At 45.3% G+C, this 22,983-nt stretch overlaps 1 protein-coding gene across 1 annotated transcript in view; it reads left to right on the top strand.

Moving 5' to 3' along the window:
- Positions 1-16,377: 16,377 nt before the first annotated feature.
- LOC122796765 (zinc finger CCCH domain-containing protein 13-like) overlaps positions 16,378-22,983 on the top strand; it is a gene marked incomplete at its 3' end in the record, with an annotated part of 10,897 nt that continues 4,291 nt past the window's right edge. Inside the window, exon 1 of the mRNA XM_044065496.1 lies at positions 16,378-16,515. Within this exon, the coding sequence (XP_043921431.1) occupies positions 16,378-16,515 (138 nt within the window). The remainder of the gene's footprint in view (positions 16,516-22,983) is intronic.

The raw sequence follows: 22,983 nt of genomic DNA, 5'->3' as shown, positions 1-22,983 counted from the left end.
GAAGTTCAGAGCAAAGGAGATCAAGATGCTTACAATGGCGCGGCAAACGAGATCTGAGGGAAGATAGGAGATGGTGGTGTATTATGGGTAGGGGGAGGAGCTCGGAGCAGATGCTAGAAAAAAAAAGTTGCCGGCTCGGATCCGATATGGATCCGTATACACACAGGTTGCAGATAAAATGAAGTTAACTACTTCAGATGGATGGGTTTGTTCATAAGGGATACCCTGCCTTTGTGGAAACCATGTAGGGCGGCTTTATCAACAACAATTGTAGCAATTCTGAAACTCTTCTAGCAGAGGTGATGGCTATCAAAAGAACCGTCTTCCATGCCAAAAACTTCAGGTCACAGGATGATGCGGGTTCAAAAGGGGGAAGAATCAGACAGGATAAGATAAAACTGAGGCCCCATGGTGCAGGTGGAGCTTTAATGGGTGGTCTTAATAAAACAGTGTCCTTCAGAAAAGCCTTTCATAGTCTGTGGGACATGACATTTGGCCCTAATTAACTTGTATGAAAGTTAGATATCGCTGCTAATTGAACTCAAGTAGTAGCTGCAGCTTCATTAAAAAGCTTTGTCAAAAATTCAAGAATGGAGGCTACAGGGGCAGAAAAAAGGTCAATGTGGTTATTTACGGCCCAAGAAGAAAATCTCTTCCTTTCGCTCATGTATAATTTCCTTGTTGTAGCCTTATGAGACGAGATTAAGATATGTTTTGCTGACTGGGAAAAGTTAGGGAGCCTGGCTATGTTTGGAATCGGAACAGCCACGCTGTCAGTTTGAGGGTTTTATGAGCAGGATGGAGCATTCTTGACACACGAGTCAGAAGGTCCGAAACTGGGTCCAGAATCCACGGCTCCTCCTGTAGGTGCAGCCAAAGGATGGGGAACCATATTTGGCGAGGCCAGTGTGGGGTGACGAGCATTACGTTCCTTCCCAATGAGCTGGCTTTCTGAACAACTTTGGGTATTGACAGAAAAGGAAAGAAGGTGCACAGGAAACCAGAGAGCCAATTGTGAACAAATGCATCCATTGGTGACTCCCCCCCCCCCCCCGGGGGGGGGGTATTAGGGCAAAAAAGATGCTGCATTTGGCGTTCATGGACATAGCAAAAAGGTCGCAGCAAGTCTAGCCCCAGCTGTGGAAAATCATCTCCGCTATTTCTTGTTTTAGGGACCACTCGTGAGGCATTAGAATCGTTCTGCTGAGTTAGTCTGCTATCACCACTGCCATACTCTCAGGACCTCTCAACAAAGGGGATAGGACCTAGTTCCTCCTTGTTTATGTACCAAACAACGGACGTGTTGTCAGTCTGTACTGCAATAGTCCTCAGTGGAAGAGAGTCTTGGAATGCTTGCAACGCTAAAATCATCGCTCTCATCTCCAGGACACTGAAGTGCAAAATGGGCCTCATGTTCCCGCCAAGTGCCTTGAACTGTTCTTTTCAGACAATGCCCCCCACCCACCCTATCGTGGAAGCGTCTGTGGTCACTGTGGCTAAAGGCTGAGGGGGGAGAAAGGGGCAGCCTAATGTTACGATTCGAGTAAAGTCACCATCCAAGGTCATTCTTGCAGGATTCAGTTATCAAGATCTGATGGGACATGGGTAGTTCCTGCATGGACCACAGAGAGAATAGTAGCCATTGAAGTATTCTCATGTCAATGGGATCAGTGTAACTGCAGCTGCCATTGTTCCCAGTACTTTGAGGACTGTTCTTGCCTGAACTTTTGTTTTGGAAAGAATGTTTAGGATTTGGGATCTTAAGACTTTAACCCTTTCACAGGGAAGTTTTGCCACCATATTTCTTGTGTCTAGATCTGCTCCTATAAAGACAGTATGCTAAGAAGGCAACAAGACAGACTTTTCATAAATTATTGCGATTCCCAGGTGAGAGCAGAGCTGAAAAGTGGTGTCTCTCGCTTTTGTTAGTAGATGCTCGGTAGTGGCGATTAGCAGCCAATCATCTAGGTACAGAAACACTTGGAATCCTAAGCGTCTCAAGTGAGCCGTGACTACTGCCATAAACTTTGTGTATACTGGGGGCTAAAGTGAGACCAAAGGAAAGAGTTTGAAACTGGTAGTGACTGTCCCCCACCAAAAGCACAAATGAATCCTGGATCGCCTGTCCATCTTGATATGGTAGTAAACATCCTGGAGATCTGCGGAGCACATCCAATCTTTTGCCAGAAAGGGAAGTATTGACTGCAGTGTTACCATCCGTAACTTGGCAGATTAAACAAATCCGTAAAAAAAGCAGAGATCTAGGATGGGCCTCCAGTCCCCTATTTTCTTTGGAACTAAAAAGAATCTTGTATAAGTTCTGGATCCTATCTAGTCTGCGGGGACTGTTTGGATGACTTTTCCAGCAACTTCTTGATTTCTACAGTTGCATGTTCTGTTTGTCTGGGTGGAACTTCTGGGATGTTCCTTACATTTGGGTGAGGTAGGAAAAGGGTATGGAGTAGTTTTTGGATATGATGTTTTGTACCCAACTTGTCTTTTATGATTTTTAGCCAGGCTCCTAAATACAAAGATAAGTGACTCCCGACTGCCTCCAAAGATGGACAGACGGGTCTTCTTTCAGGAGCACTGAAAGGGCTTGCCAAAGGAGGATACTTTGTCATCGTGGTTTTGCAGACCCCCTCTGCCATGTGGCCAGCGTCTTCCATTATTGCTTCCCCCTCAGCCCCTGGGGGAAGAATCACCACGTGTGTCTTGAAAAACAGTCTGGGATTTCAAAACCACATTTTTCCTCCCTTTTGACCCTTTGGATAAGGCCTAGATGGTAGGGGAAAATAGACTCCTACGGCGGAGACAGTTTTTCCTTCCTGTTCACATCAGGTTAGTGTGTCTTTGTCTTTGGGCCCGAACAAGGACGAGCCGTTGAAGGGGGCATTAACAAAGGAGGACTTAATGGGCTCAGCAAAGTTGCACAAGCACAACCAGGAATGTCTCTTTAGGGAAATTCCTGAAAGAACTCGCTGCCCTACTTGCTCCATAGGAAATGAGCCTCATGGAGGAGTTTACCACTGAATTCAAGGTTGAGTGCTGGGAGGAAACTATCTGATACCCCCACAGCTTCTGAACCCTGGAGAGTATATCACAGCTGCTTCAGGAGATCTCTCTGTAACCTGGTAAAATGTAAGGTAATTCAGGGACCTGAGTGTAAAGGTCACTGAAGAGAAGGTGCGGTTCCCATATCTGTCCACTGTAAGAGACTGTTTGGGGGATGGACATCGTGACAGCATGCATCCCCAACATATCTACAAGAATATTGTTAGAAATCAAACCACCAGGATTTCTAAGTTAACATCTAACCAGTTGACCTATCAGAACCATAAAAAGAACTTGGCTAGTGATTTTATTGCTCGGGGTTATGATGCTAAATTTGTTAACAATGCTATATCTGAAGGTGACTCACACAGGAATAATCAAGGAGCTCCGTTGATTAAAACATATCGAACTCATTCCACTTCACGATCCTTACACATTAGGAACACATCGAACATCAACAGGATTGTTTTACCTTTTACCAATAGACATAGTCACATTATGAACATATTAAACAAACATTGGAACATCCTCCTGTTAGATGAGAAAATTGGTTCCCTGGTTGATACTAGACCAAGAGTGGCATACAGAAATATGCTTTCACTCAATAGAATGCTTTGCTATGATAAAATACCCACTCACATTCAGAAGGGTCAGAAATCTGGTACTTTTGCATGTCACACATGCAAACAATGTAAACATGTAGCTAATACCAATACTTTTACACATCCTGAGACCAATAGGACCTACACTTTCAAACATTATGCCAACTGCAAGTCAACTAATTTAGTATACCTAGCAGTTTGTCAGTCCTGTCATATGTTTTATGTGGGGATGACAACTAGGTCATTACGTGAGCGGATCAGGGAGCATATAATATGCGATAACTAAAGGGAATGCTTTGAATGCATTAGCCAAACATATTGGGGACCAAGGTGACACTCACTATTTCAAGTTTTTGGTTCTTGAATTAATACCTGTAGATGGCAGATTAGGTAACATGAAGAACAGAATTGAAGAAAGAGAAAGTAAATGGATTCTTAAACTTCAAGCCCATAGGTTCGGGCTTAATGATAAATTTACAATCAAACCATTTTTAGCCTCTAGACCCTTGAATCATTGAATCTCAGCAGAATATTTACATTTATATTATGTTTCATGTTTTTATTATGTTGTCTTAACTGTAGTACATAAGGTTTTATATAGTGTTTGTTTCTTTAAGAATATGATGATGTCACTTCATTTAACATTTAAAAAGGAGAAATCTATCAATTGCCTTTATGTCTGATGAAGCGTTATGTAATAACGCGAAAGCGCTTACTCCTCACTGCAGTTTGTTTTTTCGTTTTTAATAAACGTGGATTTTATTTTATTCGAAGAGTTTCTTGGATTTATTGGAACTATCGAAGCTGATGTTACAGCCTATGGTGCACTCATTTGTTCCTGTCTACACTTCCTTCGTTTTAATTTGAGTGCTTTACTTAGTGGGGTTGTTTTTCTTTTTCAATATATAACAACATGCCAAAAGGGTAACAGCTTTTTTTTTTTTTTTTTTTTTTTGAAGAACATATGAAAAGCACACACCGTAGAAAAACCCTCTAACTTAAATGGGCTGAGCCACCCTCTAACTTAAACAAGCTAGCTTAGGGTGATAGAACAATCCACCAAAAAACAAGTTGTCAATTAATGTATCTAACTATAGTAATGCACACGGAGCTAGCTTAATCAAGAAAAAAGGAAGTTATAATATATATATATAAAACACACTAATATAAACAGTTCAAACAACCCAGGATACGGTAGATATGTAGGCCTTGAGAGAAATGACGACCAACACTCAGACAGCCAGAAAAAACAAACACAGCTAAAGTTGCTAACCAAGGTTAACCAATTTTGCTAATCAAATCTAAAGTACTAAGTACTCCAAGAGGAAAAGCTATCCAATTTTACAATAAACACTATTGAAAGAAAATCACTTAGCCAGAGCCAGTGTGAAGCACCCAATCTTGTTTAGCGGCAAACCAGATCTGGGGAGTTTCCTAGAGTATCATGGGATAGGGTTTTCAGCCACAAACTAGTTGAAGACCTCAAGCTTTTGTAAACAGCCAAGTCGGAAAGTACAGTTGTGTAAACTTACCAAATATGATGATGTTCGAGTGTATTCACTGTTGCAGTCATTACATTTGGGTAATCTGCTGGCAGGTTGCCCTCAGTCGGCCTGATATTAACAAAGTCTTGGGTCCTGTGTCGGTTGCTGTCCCTTCTTCCATGATGTCAGGTCGTCAGGGGTATAAAACATGCAGCCGACATCATTACACCAATTTTTCTTGCCAGATGTCAGGTGCCCCCCCAAAAGGGGAGCAAAATATATACATATATATATATATATATATATATATATATATATATATATATATATATATATATATACATACACACACACACACACACACACACATATATATATATATATATATATATATACACACACACACACATATATATACACACACACACACACATATATATACACACACACACACACATATATATACACACACACACACACATACATACACACACACACACACACATACACACACACATACATACACACACACACACACACACACACACACACACATATATATATATATATATATATATATATATATATATATATATATATATATATATATATATATATATATATATACATATATATATATATATATATATATATATATATATATATACATATATATATATATATATATATATATATACATATATATATATACACATATATATATACACATATATATATACATATATATATACATATATATATATATATATATATATATATATATATATATATATATATATGAAATTAAAAACACAAAAAGTATACCTCCAAACAAAAGCAAATACACCAAAAACGCTTTTAAGCATAGTAAAAGAAAGTAGAGGTAAAGTAAGAGAAAAACAGAGGGCTAGGGGGAGGGTAACCAAGACTGCAACAGTGAATACACTTGAACATCTACATTTATGGTAAGTGTGCACAACTGTACTATGTTCTTCGTGTTTCACTGTTGTAGTCATTACATTTGGGTAGATTCCCAAAGCTATGGTTGGGAGGATGGATTTATACAGCATTAGGACCAGCTATAAGGCCCTGCAGGACAGCAGTGGCAAAGTCAGCTCTGGATTTAGAGAAGAAAGGTAAATGGTAATGTTTGGTGAACGTATGAACTGAGCTCCAGGTAGCAGCCTCTAGAATGTCTCTGGTAATAACACCTCTGAGAAAGGCTGTAGAAGTCGATGCAGCCCTGGTGGAATGAGATCTGATCCCCTGGGGGATAGTTTTACCATGGTGCATATAGCAGAAACGAATACAATGGCTTATCCATTTGGAAATAGTCTGCTTTGAAACAGCCTTTCCCTCTGCCCCTGCAGCAAATGCCACCAGTAGTTGTTCAGATTTTCTTAGAGATTTTGTCCTGTTTAAGTAAAATCTGAGCTGTGTGTGTACATCCAATGAATGCAGAATCCACTCCCCCTTGTCCTGTGCATTGGGAAAGAAAGTTGCAAATGAATGGTCTGATTAACAGCCACACTGGATACCACCTTAGGCATGAAGGATGGATTAGTCTTGAGAGACACCCTGTCCGCATGAAAAATAATGAAAGGCTCCATTGCCATAGGAGCCTGTAATTTAGAAATCCATCTAGCTGAAGTGACTGCTAAAAGGAAAGCGGTTTCCCAGGAGAGAAATTTTAAGTCTGCAGTAGCAGCTGGCTCAAAAACAGGGAGAGTGAGTTTTTCCAATGCAAAATTGAGGTCCCAGGCAGGGGTTGGAGCTCTCCTGGGTGGTCTTGAGTTTTTGGCCCCCCTGAGATACTGCTTTAGCAGAGGATGAGAGAAGAGGGGAGGTTCTGTGTTGTAATGAGCTGAAATGGCTGAGAAAGGACAGGCCCTTGTGAAGCATCTCAGTTAAGTATTGTAAAATCTGAGGAAAATTGGGCACTGCTGTGCATATTCCTTGTGATTGGTTCCAGGAAGGGGAATCTTTTCCATTTGTCAGCATACGATTTTCTAGTACTAGGCCTTCTCGCCTCCAAAATGACATCCATCACAGGTTTGCTGAGGGAAGCTAAGGGTGAATTTAGGTGATTAGCCACACTGCAAGATTCAAAGTTTGGAGCTGAGTGTGCAGAATTTGGTTGTTCTGCTGAGACCGTAAGTAAGGTGTCCGAGGCAGGTGCCATGGTGGAAGGTGTAACACATTGCGCAGGAGTGGGTACCAGTGTTGGCGAGGCCAGTCTGGAGCAATCGGAATCATTTTTGGTTTGTCCTGTTTGACTTTTAGTCGAACTTTGGAGAGCAGAGGCAAAGGGGGAAAAGCATAGACTGATAGGTTTTTCCAGCAGAATGACAGAGCATCCACTTTTCAGGCTTTTGTGGGATGAGTTCTTGTGCAAAATTTGTCCAGCTGATAGTTCTGAGGTGAGGCAAAAAAGATCTATGTCTGGACTCCCCCATTTGCGTGTCAACATGTTGAAAAAAAAAGAAGTTATGTACCTACCATAACGTTCCATGTCAGTTGGCTTCTTCTCGCCTTCTTTCTTGCTGGTTGGGTTCGGAGCCGATCCTCGGCTCCGACTCGGCCATCTTCAAAAGCTTGAGAGCTGCATACTGGCTCGAGGCCACCCCATATCTCATGATGCTTGGCGGTAGATACCCAGATCACGTTTGCCGCTTCTGCTGCGAGGTTGTCTTACTGGCTCAGATCGTATATTTTCATTATTTTATCCGTTTTTGATAAAAATGATTAGGCTTGTTAGTGTAGATTGTTTATAGTAGTTAACCTATATATATTACTTGGTGTATCTATAATTCTTTCTTGATCCTTGCCCTGTCCCTTCAGAAAACTCATTTTACTTAGAGAGTTTTCCCCTCCCCTTCACTTTCTTCTCATAGGTAACCGTTTAAATTAGAGGCTAACCCTTTTCCTTTTCTCTATTAAAAAAAAAAAAAAAAACTGTTTAGCTTTTACCTAGTTAGTTTATTTAGCTTGTAAGTAGAATATTGTGAGTATTCTTGGCTGTGTTTTGGGTGTGTTAACTTTAGTGTGCGGTAGCTGTTATATCCTAGTTTTTTTGTGTATTGTCCTTGGTATTCTAATTTCTTTCAGGGATGTCCAAGGATACCAAGGTGTCCAGATTCAAGAAGTGTGACTCATGCTGTCAGAAGATGTCTCTGACAGATGGTCACACTTCTTGTGTCTATTGTCTGGGAGCCGTGCACCTGCAGGACTCTTGTTCGGTTTGCCATGCCTTCAGCCCAAGAGTCCTGCAGGAGCGTAAAAATAAGTTAATCCTACGGGGTTTACTTAAGCAGGATTCACCAGCTAAGGCTCAGCCCATGAAGGCCTCTAAGCCACCTAAATCTTCGGCTCTCAGTTCGGAGCTGTCGATGGGTGAAGCTGTTCCTTCAGCCTCGGTTCCGGCCGGAACCGATTTACCTGTCTCCCAGTCTGTTCAGACTCTCCCTTCGGAGCCGTCGGGGAGTCGAAAGAGATCTAGGTCTCCCTCCCTGGAGTCGATATGCTCGGCTCCGAGGTCTCCTCTGCTCCAATCAGAGCACAGTCATCGGTCCCACTCTTCTCGGTCCTCAGGATTATCAGATCATGATGTGGAGACAGTGGTCAGTAGGCTTTTAAAATCACAGGCCCTAGCAAAAATGCTTTATCATCCATTTTTTTTTAAAACTTCTTCAGCCTTATTACCAAACAGACACCCACACAGAGACGCACACGCATCCAACAATTTTGCTTTAACATGATCAGGCAGAGTTTGCTGTTTGAGCCAAGCATGCCTTCTTAGCACAGAGCCAGTTACAGCAGCTCTGCAAGAGGCCTCCAAAGAATCAAAGCCACATTGCAAAGTATGTTTTCCAACTTGATCAGCAGAAAGCAATAAATCCTGTAAATCTTTATTTTTCACACAGTCAGAAATTAACATCATTTTCTGTTTATGCAGTTCCATGATATGCTGCTGGTATCTAAGCATATGGAACTGACAGTTTAAAGCCCTGATTGCCAAGGTTGCAGAAGTGTAAACCTTCTTACCCCATCTATCCAGTGCCCTGGAATCTCTATCAGAAGGGGTAGGATTTTTAGCAGTGGATGCCTTAATGCCCTTGGGACCCTGAGAAATGGTTTCAGGATCTGCAATAGGATTTTTGAAAAGGAATTTGTGGGAGTCAGGAACCCTGTAGTATCTCTGTCTGGCTTACATGGAGCTGGAGGCAGAGAATAAGAAGCCAAACTAGATTCTGTAAAAACATCAACAATGTCTAGGACAGGAGGTATAGCCAAAGACCTATGCTGAGGAAGAAGAAGAAAATCCCTAATTCTCTTTTTAGATTCAGAGAAATCCTGACTTTCCCAGTGGAAATGTTCCCATAAGGAATGTAAAGTTTCCCCAAAAGAAAAACCCTCAGGGGGAGAAGCAGAAAGAATGGAATTCTGCATCAAAGTCCTCATAAGTAGGTATAGACGAATCCTGTTCATTAGAAGAGTCAGAAGAAATAGAATCCTATTCAGAAGAGTCATAATCAATGTCTTGCCTAGGCCTCTTAGCGGGGGGGCTACCCCTGATCAGGGAAATTAAATCTTCAGCCATTTTGATAATTTGTTTTTTAGGCATAGGGGCCTGCACACATGGCCCAAGCGTCAGATTATTAGACAAAGATGTAGATTTTGACCTTAGTTTTGAAGACGGCGTCGGTTTAATATACAAATCTGTAGGCCTGAAAACACCCTCAAAAGCCGGTGCCTGCACTGCGGCTCTGGACCCATCTAAGGTAGAGACATCCGTGGGTTCAATACTTAAAGCATCTCGCAGCATACCGGACTCCGAATGGGTCTCAGTTGAAGCCTGCGAATCAAAAGTAGCGGGTATCAAGGGCTGCGAAAGGACCTCACTGAGTACCTGCAAACTAGCGACCGGCTTAGGAGAAGCGTCGTCAGTTTTGGACCTCAACGGCCTGTCTCTGTCTTTTTCTTTGCGTTTTTAAGGTATTCCGGTAGTCAGACTGCTAACAGACGACATTTCTGGATAGTTAAATTGTGAGCCAACATATTTAGAAGTAAAAATATACTGACATTTAACAGTGCGTTGATTAAATCTAGCACAAAACAGAAAATAACACAAAAATAGTCTCTGGATCTGCAATAGGATTTTTGAAAAGGAACTTGTGGGACTCAGTGACCCTGTAGTATCCGTCAGGTTTTCTGGGAGCAGGAGACGGGGAATCGGGGGCCAAACTACATTCCAGAAAAGCATCATCAACAATGTCTAGCACAGGAGGAATAGCTAAAGGCCTATGCTGAGGTAGGAGAAGGAAATCCCTAAGCCTCTTTTTTGAATCAGAAAGATCCTGGCTTTCCCAGTGGAAATGTATGTAAGTTTTCCCCAAAAGAAAAATCTTCAGGAGGGGAAGCAGAGGGAATAAGTCCTCTGCATCAGAATCTTCATAAGTAGATAAGGGCAAATTCAGATCATCAGAAGCATCAGAAAGAACAGAATCCTGATCAGAAGATCCATAAAAAACTTCAGTCCTAGGCCTCTTAGAAGGGGGGGGGGGGGCGTTGGCTACCCCTGAGTAGAGTTATTAGATCTTCAGCCATTCTTATCATTTGTTTTTTAGGCATAGAGGCCTGAGCATGTGGCCTGGGTGTCGGTTTTTTAGACATGGATCGAGATTTAGGCCCAAGTAAAGAAGGAGGCGTCAGTTTAATATGCAAGTCCATAGGCCTGAATACACCCTCAGAAGCCGGTGCCTGCACAGCGGCTCCGGACCCATCCAAGGTAGAGATATCAGCTGGTTCCATAGTTGAAGCATCTCATGGCATACCGGACTCCGAATGGGTCTCAGTAGAGGCCTGCGAATCAGAAGTAGTGGGTATCAGGGGCTGCGAAAGCGCCTCACTGAGGACCGGCAAACTGGCGACTGGCTTAGGAGAAGCATCGCTGGCAGTTTTGGACCTCGGCGGCTTGTCTCTGTCTTTATCTTTGCGTTTTTTCGGAATCCCAGTAGTCGGATGTGTAACCAACGACATTTTTGGATAATTAAACCTAGAACCGAAATATTTAGAGATGAAAATATACCAACGGTGGATAGTGCTCTGATTAAATAAATCACAAAACCAACAGCAAGGTACGTCATGGTCAGGTCATAGGCAAGGGAATACAGTACGAATGAAAATCTTTATGAGGTATTTGCTTTCCACAAGTAATGCAATTATTAACTTTTACTGACATCTGTAAGGAGGGAGAAAAAGTTTCTCCAACAAGGTACTTAGCTTTAGTTGAAGACTTCGGTTCTGAAACTTGAAAACGAAAATTTCAGGAGTCGGCCGACTGGCACTTGCGAACTGCTTCTGCTTCGGGCACCACACGGCAAGAAAGACTAATGTAATGGCATCGGCTGCAGGTTTTATACCCCTGTCGACCTGACGTCATGGAAGAAGGGACAGCAACCGACGCAGAACCCCAGACTTTGTTAATCAGGCTGAGTGAGGGCTACCTGCAAGCAGATAACCTAAATGTAATGACTGCAACAGTGAAAAACGAAGAACATCTCCTGGCTGATCAAGTCAGCTCCAACTTTAACCCTCTCTCCCCCTCAACATTCCCTCAGGAAATATCATCAAATACAACTCCCCCACTATCACTAGGGAACAGGTCCTTAATGCTCTCTCTAAGACCAAGAGCACTGCATCAATGGGCCCAGAAAATATTCCAGGATGCCTTCTAAATAGCATGAAATATGACCTATCAGGGCCTCTGGAATTACCATTTAACGGTAGCCTCCAAACAGGTTCCATGCCTCATGAATGGAGAAAGGCAAAAAAGTCATCCCTCTGGGTGGGTCAGCTACAGACCCTAGAAACTACAGGCCCACAAGCCTCAACAATCTTATATGTAAAGCCATGGAAAGAATTATCATAGAGATGATCAATAAAGATATAGCAAACTTCCAGACACTGGTCCCAACCCATTTTGGTTTTGTCAAGGGGAAATCATGCCTGCTCAACCTGGTGGACTTCTTTGAGAAGGTCACCAAAGCAATGGATGAGGGCAAAATTGTTCACACTGCCTACCTTGACCTGGCCAAGGCATTTGACACAATACCCCAGTAGGGCATTGTTGACCAACTCAAGAGGTTAGGTACAAATCCATATGTCACCCATTGGATAGCCATCTGTAGAGGTGGACTCCCCAATTCTAAGTTCCTGGATCCTGTCTGTGAGCCAAAGAGGCCAGTCACAAGTGGAGTCCCTCAGGGATCAGTCCTTGGACCTCTTCCTCTTGGTATTTACTTCTCAGAAGTCAAGGCCAACGTCAGTGGTCTATGGCTGACTACATTTGCAGATGATTACAAACTGGGAGTTGTCACTGAATCTCATACTGACACAAATGTCCTCCAGGAAGGGCTGACACAGTCAAATAACTGGTGTCAGAGTCATGGACTAAAACTAAATGCAAAGAAATGCATAATAGTATAATTTGGGAAGTCATCAATCCCTGGTAAACATCATATTGACAACCCTTAGAGCTGACCCAGTAGTCAGGGACTTAGGACACACACAGATAGTAATCTAGCCTTTGACCATCTTGTGTCTAAAGTGGTGAAGAAATCATTCTATATTGCACAACTTATAAACAAAGGTATAGCATCCAAGTCCAAGGAAGTCATTGTTCCACTATTTGGCATGCATCAGACCTATAAAAAACAACTCTCCACCCTGGTCAAAATCAGCCACAGCACCCTGGAGATGTAAAAATTCACAGTCAAGTGTAATAATATAAGTGTCTATTCCCAGAACATAGTCCAACAAATGGAAACAAACACAAGTACGTAGTCCAATGAATAGCAAGAATACATGGTAAGCGCTTTCGTCCACGTAAATCATGGACTTTTGTCAAACCGCAGTGCTTCACCATTGTGACTGTTTAAATAACACTCCTACTTAACACAATCAATTAAAATCAACTAGTGTTGATTAAGCAGTATCCCATTAACACTCTAACCTATTAAATACATAACATAAAACAAATTTTACACTATACAATACAAAATTAATTAAAAAAATAAAACATTGCCATCAGTAAGTTACAAAATGCTTTACAACATCAGAGCTTTTTCTTTTAAAACAGGTGCCAATGAAAAATGTTCGTTGATACCCAGTGGGTAAATAGCTCATAATTTCAGTTGCCATCTAACCTCACTGTTACAAATCCTACTGCCCCAGTCCCCTTCCCTGGGGTCCTTATAAATGATTTTTAGAATCCCAAACTTAAACTTAGTTTGTCCAGTGCAAGTCAATGTATGCTTGTAAAGGGAATTGTTGGAATTTGGGATCATCAATCCCTGGTAACTATCACATTGACAATACACCCCTTAGAGTTGACCCAGTAGTCAGGGACTTAGGGACACACACAGACAGTACTCTAGCCTTTGACCATCATGTGTCTAAAGTGGTAAGGAAATCATTCTATATTGCACAACTAATAAACAAAGGTATAGCATTCAAGTCAAAGGAAGTCATTGCTCCACTATTTGGCATTCATCAGACCTGTCATCAAGTACAATGTCCCATTTGGTATCTCTAACAATTGGAACATCCACAAAGGCTCCTCACTAAAAAAATACACGGCTAAGTAAAATATCCTATGCAGACCTCAAGGCCATATCCATGTATTCTGTCTCCTACAAGCTTTTAAGGGGAGATCTATGCCCAGCATACATGGCATTGTCAGACCCTGGTCTGATGGACCTCCTGCATATCCACAAAACAAACAGCACCAGAATTACCTATTCTAAAGACTTAAACCATGCCTGTGATATAAACAGGTCCTGCTGGAGACACAAGTATGTATCAAAGAGACTACTCTGTCTATGGAACAGGCTCCCCAACCGTGTGAAGTAGAGTTCCTCCCTAACCCAATTCAAGTGCAACTTGGACAGCTGGATGGGAAACCGGAAATTCAGCCCTGCTTTGGCATCTATGTCTCTAATGGACACAGGTGACCTGTAAATGGTTCATCTCCCAAACCCTGCTTACACTTATCAAGGGTATCAGAACTTGTCATTGATTTGGGATGCATGGCTAGGCTTAAAAAGGCCCTTGTGGTCATCATCCTAGTAAATACCTATGAACCCAAATGTCACAAAACAGCTAAATTTATTCATCCATCAATAAACAATGGGTCGGTGTTCTTTACATTACTGTTCTTCAGTTAAGAGCAGTAGTTGGTCTCTGCAGACAGGTGGTGTTCATTTTTACTAGTTTGATTGTTGGCTTTTTTGCTTTGTAGAAAATTGTACATATCAATAGGAAGTACGTGATTATGTAATTTATTGCTGTGCAGCCCTGATAGAAGGACCAAGTATATCAGACTGGGAATCCAAGTGCTCCAAAGCTAACACAGCGGATTTGTCCATCCCAGTCCGCTGCAAAGAGATGGACTATGGAGTCTTCACAAAAGCCTCTTTTGAAAATTTTATCTTCTTCAACCGAAGGAGGAGATCCATGGAAGAGGATTCAGTAGCCAAGAGTGTAAGCTCCAAGACTTCAGAAGACATTTTCAAGAAACAGCTTTACGGAATTAAGCCTGCTTCTTATTGTTTTGTCAGTAAAAGATTAGATGTTACAAGACCAGATGTTACAACTCTCCTCAAGAAAGAAAACACAGACCATGTGGGTGTCCTTAAATGGTATCTACCTTCCACATGCACAATTCTCCTTCCTGACAGGTACACGTCACAATGGACAATACTTTTCATAGAAAATATAAAGGAAGGACCCCAATAGGTACTTCTCTGCGCAAAAAAAAAATCTGAAAGCAGACTGCCGATACAATGGCGGCCAAAAAGACAAGAGGTCTGACTAAGCATACCAATAGCAAGAAAATTCTAAAATCTGGTGGTCATACATACCATACTATTTACAAAAGTAAGCCTGGGTACTCAACTGGGATGCACACAAAGGAAAGCACTGAAAATCTTTAGTATACTGGCAAGACATGACCCACATAGCTTTACACTGCTACAACAGTAAACCAAGCATGAGCATTTTAGGGTGATTGTTATTATCTACTTAACACACAGGAGGGCCACTTTGAGGAGTACCTGGATGGAGACATCAAGTAGGAGAACAAAAGGAAGCTCCAGTCTTGCAAGGTTTTGTCTACCATGTCCAATACCTCTTGGAGCTTAGGAAAGATGAAAAATGTAACATTCTGCATTGCAAAAGAGGCACACCAACAGCAAACTAAAATAATCTTCTTAATAGACTCAAGATGCTGATAGTGATGAGACTTCCAGTATGACTGAGTACGAAACGTAGAAATAAGTGCATATGGTTAGTTTGATGCTTAAAGCCTGCAATTCCACAAAACCAAAGACGCAGCCACCCAGAGAGTGAGAGAGACATGCAGACACCCAGAGAAAGAGAGAAACACACAAACAGGCCCCCAGTGCAACACACACACGCAGACTCTCCAGAGAAAGACAGGCACCCACACACAGATGCAGACCCCCAGAGAAAGAGACAAGCAGACACCAAGCAAGAAAGAGAAAAAGACATGCAGACAACCAGAGAGAGACAAGCAGACACCCACAGAGAGAGAGAGAGAGACACGCAGACACCGAGAGAGAGAGAGAGAGAGACAGACAGACACACACACACAGACGGGGAGGGACACGCAGAGTAAGATAGATGCTTAGACCCCCACAGAGAGAGAGGCACAGACACCCAGAGAGAGAGAGAGATGCACACATACAAAGAGAGCGAGAGCGAGAGAGACATGGACTCCCACACAGAGAGAGAGAGAGAGAGAGACACATGGACTCCCACACAGAGAGAGAGAGAGAGAGAGAGAGACACACACACACAGACAGCCAGAGTGAGAGAGAGATGCGCGCACACAGACTCCCGGAGAGAGAGAGAGACACGTGCACACACAGACCCCCCCAAAGACAGAGAGAGAGACACACATAGACTCCCAGCCACAAACACAGACACCCAGAGAGAGACACGTACACAGACTCCGAGACAGAGAGATGCACAGACTCCCAGAAGACAGAGACACGCACAGACACCCAGAGAGAGAGAGATGTACACATGCAGACCCCCAGAGACAGACGCGCACACAGACTCCCAGAGAGAGAGAGAGAGAGAGACACGTACGTGCACAGACTCCGAGAGAGAGAGACGCGCAAGCACAGACTCCCAGAGAGAGACGCCAGCGCATGGACTCCCAAAGAGAGAGATATAGAGAAGTGCAAGCACAGACTCCCAGAGAGAGAGAGAGAGAGAGACGCACGCGCACAGACTCCCAGAGAGAGAGAGACGCGTGCACACAGACTCCCAGAGGGAGAGAGACACGTGTACGCACAGACTCCCAGAAAGAGAGAGAGACGCGCGCACAGACTCCCAGAGAGAGATGCGCGCACAGACTCCCAAAGAGAGAGAGAGACACCCGCGCACAGACTCCCAGAAAGAGAGAGAGACCCGCGCGCACAGACTCCCAGAGAGAGAGAGAGAGAGAGAGAGATGCATGAGCACAAGCTCCCCAAAGAGACGAGCACAGGCTACCCAGAGAGAGAGAAGAGCACAGACTCCCCAGAGAGAGACGAGCACAGACTCTCCAGAGAGAGACGAGCACAGACTCCCCAGAGAGACGAGCACAGGCTACCCAGAGAGAGAGACGAGCACAGACTCCCCAGAGAGAGACGAGCACAGACTCCCCAGAGAGAGACGAGCACAGACTCCCCAGAGAGAGACGAGCACAGACTCCCCAGAGAGAGACGAGCACAGACTCCCACAGAGAGAGACTCCCACAGACTCCCACAGAGAGAGACGAGCACAGACTCCCACAGAGAGAGAGTGAGATGTGCGCACACACACAGACACCCAAAGAGAGAGAGAGAGAGAGAGAGAAAGACTTGCACACAGACAACCAGAGAGAGAGAGAAACATAAGCACAGACACCTAGACAGAAACAGAGAGAGAGAAAGATGCGCGCACAGACATCCAGACTGAGAGAGAGAGATGAACAGACACCCAGAGAGAGAGAGAGAGAGAGAGAGAGAGATGTGCACACGGAGACCCATAGACAGAGAGAGAGAGAGACACACACACGCAGACTCCCACACAGAGAAGGGCACACACGCACAGACACCCAGAGAGAGAGAGAAAAAGAGACTGACAGAGACCCAGAGAGAAAGCGATGGACAGAAAGCGAGAGAGAGAGATAGAGAGAAAGAGAGAGAGAGAGAGATGGAGAGAAAGAGGGAGAGACACAGAGTGAAAGAGGGAGAGAGAGCGAGAGAAGCACATGCACAGACACTCGGAGAGAGGGAGGGACACACAGACACCTAGAGAAAGAAAGATACACATGCACAGGCTCCCAGAGAGAGAGAGAGAGAGAGAGAGAGATGCGCACACACACAGACCCCCACAGAGAGAGAGAGAAAGACAAGGACAGACCCTCAGAGAGAGAGAGACACACATGCACAGACCCTCAGAGAGAGAGAGAGAGAGAGAGAGAGAGAGAGAGAGAGACACACACACACACACATGCACAGACCCATGAGTGAGAGATAGAGAGACATGCACAAACCCTCAGAGCAAGAGAGAGAGGCACGCACAGACCTCCAGAGTGAGAGAGAGACCAGCACAGATCCCCACAGCGAGACAGACACAAACACACAGACCCCCAGAAAAAGACAGACATATTCTCTGTCTCTCTCTCTGAGGGTCTGTATATGTGTCTTTCGTTCTCTGTCTCTCTCTCTCTCTCTCTCTCTCTGGGGGTCTGGGCAACAGAGAGACACACACAGACTCCCAGAGAGAGAGAGAGAGAGAGAGAGAGAGAGAGAGAGGCAGGCACACACACAGACTCCCAGAGTTGAGACATGCGCACACAGAATCCCAGAGGGTGAGAGAGAGAGAGACGCACACACAGACAACCAGAGAGAGAGCGACACACACACACAGACACCCAGAGAGAAAAAGCGAGAGAGACAGGAGACACACACAGACACCCAGAGAGAGAGAGACACACACACACACCCAGAGAGAGAGAGACACACACACACCCAGAGAGAGAGAGACACACACACACACCCAGAGAGAGAGAGACACACACACACACACACACACCCAGAGAGAGAGAGACACACACACACACACAGAGAGAGAGACACACACACACACCCAGAGAGAGAGAGACACACACACACACACAGAGAGAGAGACACACACACACACAGAGAGAGAGAGACACACACACACACACAGAGAGAGAGACACACACACACAGAGAGAGAGAGACACACACACACACACACACACCCAGAGAGAGAGAGACACACACACACACACCCAGAGAGAGAGACACACACACACACACACACCCAGAGAGAGAGACACACACACACACACACACCCAGAGAGAGAGACACACACACACACCCAGAGAGAGAGAGAGAGACACACACACACACCCAGAGAGAGAGAGAGACACACACACACACACACACACCCAGAGAGAGAGACACACACACACACCCAGAGAGAGAGAGACACACACACACACACACACAGAGAGAGAGAGAGAGACACACACACACACACACACACACACACACACACACACACACACACAGAGAGAGAGAGAGAGACACACACACACACCCAGAGAGAGAGACACACACACACACACACACCCAGAGAGAGAGAGACACACACGCACAGACACCCAGAGAGAGACACACACGCACAGACACCCAGAGAGAGAGAGAGAGACACACACAGACACCCAGAGAGAGAGACACACACAGACACCCAGAGAGAGAGACACACACAGACACCCAGAGAGAGACACACACAGACACCCAGAGAGAGAGACACACACAGACACCCAGAGAGAGAGAGAGACACACACACAGACACCCAGAGAGAGAGAGACACACAGACACCCAGAGAGAGAGACACACACAGACACCCAGAGAGAGAGACACACAGACACCCAGAGAGAGAGACACACACGCAGACACCCAGAGAGAGATGCACATGCAGACACCCAGAGAGAGAGAGAGACACATGCAGACACACAGAGAGACGTGCACACACAGACCCCCAGAGACAGAGACACACACGTAGACTGCCAGAGACAAATGCGCATACAGACTCGTAGAGAAAGAGACATGCGCGCACACACTCCCAAAAAGAGAGAGAGAGCAAGACAAAGCAATAGAAACGCTCACACCCAGACTCCCACAGAGCGATAGACACCCACACCTAGACTCCGAGATAGAGACGTGCACACACAGACTCTCATAGAGAGAGAGAGAGATGTGGACACACACACTCTGAGAGAAAGAGAGAGAGAGAGAGATGTGCATACGCACACACACTCTCAGAGAGAGAGAGAGAGAGAGAGAGATGTGCATACGCACACACACTCTCAGAGAGAGAGAGAGAGACGTACACACACATACTCTCAGAGAGAGAGAGAGAGAGACAGACCTCCAAAGAGATGCAAACACTCACAGACCCCTAAGAGTGAGATAGACACTCATGGACCACCAAGAGTGAGAGAGACACTCACAGACCCCCAGAAAGACTGAAACACTCGCAGACCCCCAGAAAGACTGAAACACTCGCAGACCCCCAGAAAGACAGAGATAGATACTCAGACCCTCACAGAGAGAGAGAGAGAGACAGGGAGATGCTCATACTCCCCAGAGAGATGGAGGGGGGTAGACACACGCACAGACCCCAGAAAGAGATAGAGACAGACAAAGAGAGATACACGTGCACATACAGAGAAAAGCAGAGGGAGAGGCGCACACGTAGACCCCCAGAGACAGAAACACACAGACCCAAGAGAGAAAAGCGCACATACAGACTCCCACAGAGAGAGAGAGAGACACACATGGACTCCCAACAGAGAGAGAGAGAGAGAGACGCACACAGACAGCCAGAGAGAGAGAGAGATGCGCACACACACAGACTCCCGGAGAGAGAGAGAGAGAGAGACCCCCCCCCAAAGACAGAGAGGGACACACACACAGACTCCCAGCCACAAACACAGACACCCAGAGAGAGACACTTAAACACAGACTCCGAGAGAGAGAGAGAGAGATGCACAGACTCCCAGGAGACAGAAAGAGACATGCACAGACACCCAGAGAGAGAGAGAGACGTACACAAGCAGACCCCCAGAGACAGACACACACAGACACCCAGAGAGACACGCACACAGATTCCCAGAGAGAGAGACGTGCGCGCACAGACTCCCAGAGAGAGACGCCAGCGCACAGACTCCCAAAGAGAGAGAGAGCTAGAGAAGTGCGTGCACAGACTCCCAAAGAGAGAGAGATAGACCCTACTTTATGCCTGTCCAATATATACCAACCTAAGGCAATGCGATCTAAACAAGTTAGAGACCTGCTACAACAAAAATCGCCAAATTCTCCACAGGGGCATCCTACCGTAGTCACCACTGTCTCTCACTTGCTGAACTGGTCTGGCTTGAACTCCCTCACCTCCTTCAATGGTATCAACTCTCACTCGCCCACAAACTAGTAAATCATCCACTAAATGTCCCATCCCTCCAGAATCTACTTCTACCCTAACGCACCACCAGACCACTAAGATCCAGCAACAAAAATCACTTGCAGAGCACTAAAGCCAATAACTCTGCTGGTGAAGCACTATTCTCTTGCACCATAGCCAAATTATGGAACTCCATCCCACCCACAATTACCTCCGTACCATCATGCACCCACTTCAAAACTTTACTAAAAGCGCACCTAAAAACATGCTGGCTATGCCCTTGCAACTCCCACTCTAATATCACCCTCCCGATCCAACCACTACCTTTCTTTCCACTCCACTAACTACTTTGATTATAGCAAGCTCAGATGCTCATAAGCCAGTATTTATTATACAGCAGGAACTTCTTCTTGTAACATTTGTTAATGACTGTTATGAACTTCACAGATAAAGACTCTATACTTGTCTACTGATGTACTATGTTCTTCATCTGTAAATATGTTGTAAGTAATTGCTATGTAAATTGTTAATCTCTATAAAATCCAATGTAACTACTGTCTGTTTATTTTAACTGTGGAGCTTTTCTCCCTGGGCCTCCACTGCAAATGGACCTACTTCCAGTCGGACACTCCCGGTCAACAAATATAAACAAATAAATAAATAAGATAGAGAAGTGCGCGCACAGACTCCCAGGAGAGAGACGCGCGTGCACAGACTCCCAGAGAGAGAGAGAGAGACGCATGCGCACAGACTCCCAGAGAGAGAGACGTGCGCACACAGACTCCCAGAGGGGGAGAGACACATGCGTGCACAGACTCCCAGAGAGAGAGAGAGAGAGAGAGAGAGAGAGAGAGACTCGCGCACACAGACTCCCATAGAGAGAGAGAGAGAGAGAGAGAGACGCGCATGCACAGACTCCCAGAGAGAGAGAGAGAGACGCGTGCGCACAGACTCCCAGGGAGAGAGAGACGCGCGAGCACAGACTCCCAGAGAGAGAGAGAGAGAGACACCTGCGCACAGACTCCCAGGGAGAGAGAGAGAGAGAGAGAGACACCTGCGCACAGACTCCCAGGGAGAGAGAGAGAGAGAGAAAGAGAGAGACACCCGAGCACAGACTCCCAGAGAGAGAGAGAGAGAAAGAGAGAGACACCCGAGCACAGACTCCCAGAGAGAGAGAGAGAAAGAGAGAGACACCCGAGCACAGACTCCCAGAGAGAGAGAGAGAGAGAGAGAGAAAGAAAGAGAGAGACACCCGTGTACAGACTCCCAGAGAGAGAGAGAGAGAAAGAGAGAGACACCCGCGTACAGACTCCCAGAGAGAGAGAGAGAGAGAGAGAGAGAGATGCGCGAGCACAAGCTCCCCAGAGAGAGATGCGCGAGCACAGGCTCCCCAGAGAGAGACAAGCACAGGCTCCCCAGAGAGAGACAAGCACAGGCTCCCCAGAGAGAGAGAGAGAGAGAGAGAGAGAGAGAGACACCCGTGTACTGACTCCCAGAGAGAGAGAGAGAGAGAGAGAGAGACACACATACAGACTCCGAGAGAGAGAGAGAGAGAGAGAGAGTCCCCAGAGATGAGCACAAGCCCCAGAGAGATCACAGGCTCCCCAGAGAGAGATGCGCAAGCACAGGCTCCCCAGAGAGAGACAAGCACAGGCTCCCCAGAGAGAGACGAGCACAGGCTCCCCAGAGAGAGAGAGAGAGACGAGCATAGACTCCCCAGAGAGAGACGAGCATAGACTCCCCAGACATAGACTCCCCAGAGAGAGACGAGCATAGACTCCCCAGAGAGAGACGAGCATAGACTCCCCAGAGAGAGACGAGCACAGACTCCCCAGAGAGAGACGAGCACAGACTCCCCAGAGAGAGACGAGCACAGACTCCCAGAGAGAGACGAGCACAGACTCCCAGAGAGAGACTAGCACAGACTCCCAGAGAGAGACGAGCACAGACTCCCAGAGAGAGACGAGCACAGACTCCCAGAGAGAGACGAGCACAGACTCCCAGAGAGAGACGAGCACAGACTCCCAGAGAGAGAGACGAAGACTTGCACACAGACACCCAGAGAGAGAGAAAAACACACGCACAGACACCCAGAGAGAGAGAGAGAGAGAGATGTGCACACGCAGACCCATGGACAGAGAGAGAGAGAGAGAGAGACGCACACACACAGACTCCCAGACAGAGAAGGGCACACACGCAGACACCCAGAGAGAGAAAAAGAGACTGACAGAGACCCAGAGAGAGAGATGGATAGAGAGAGAGATGGAGAGAAAGAGGGAGAGAGACGGAGA

This window comes from Protopterus annectens, chromosome 3.part0 (assembly GCF_019279795.1).
Source record: "Protopterus annectens isolate FY-2018-M chromosome 3.part0, PAN1.0, whole genome shotgun sequence".
In the NCBI taxonomy this organism is placed as follows: domain Eukaryota; kingdom Metazoa; phylum Chordata; order Ceratodontiformes; family Protopteridae; genus Protopterus; species Protopterus annectens.
This window is presented reverse-complemented; position numbering and strand designations above follow the sequence as displayed.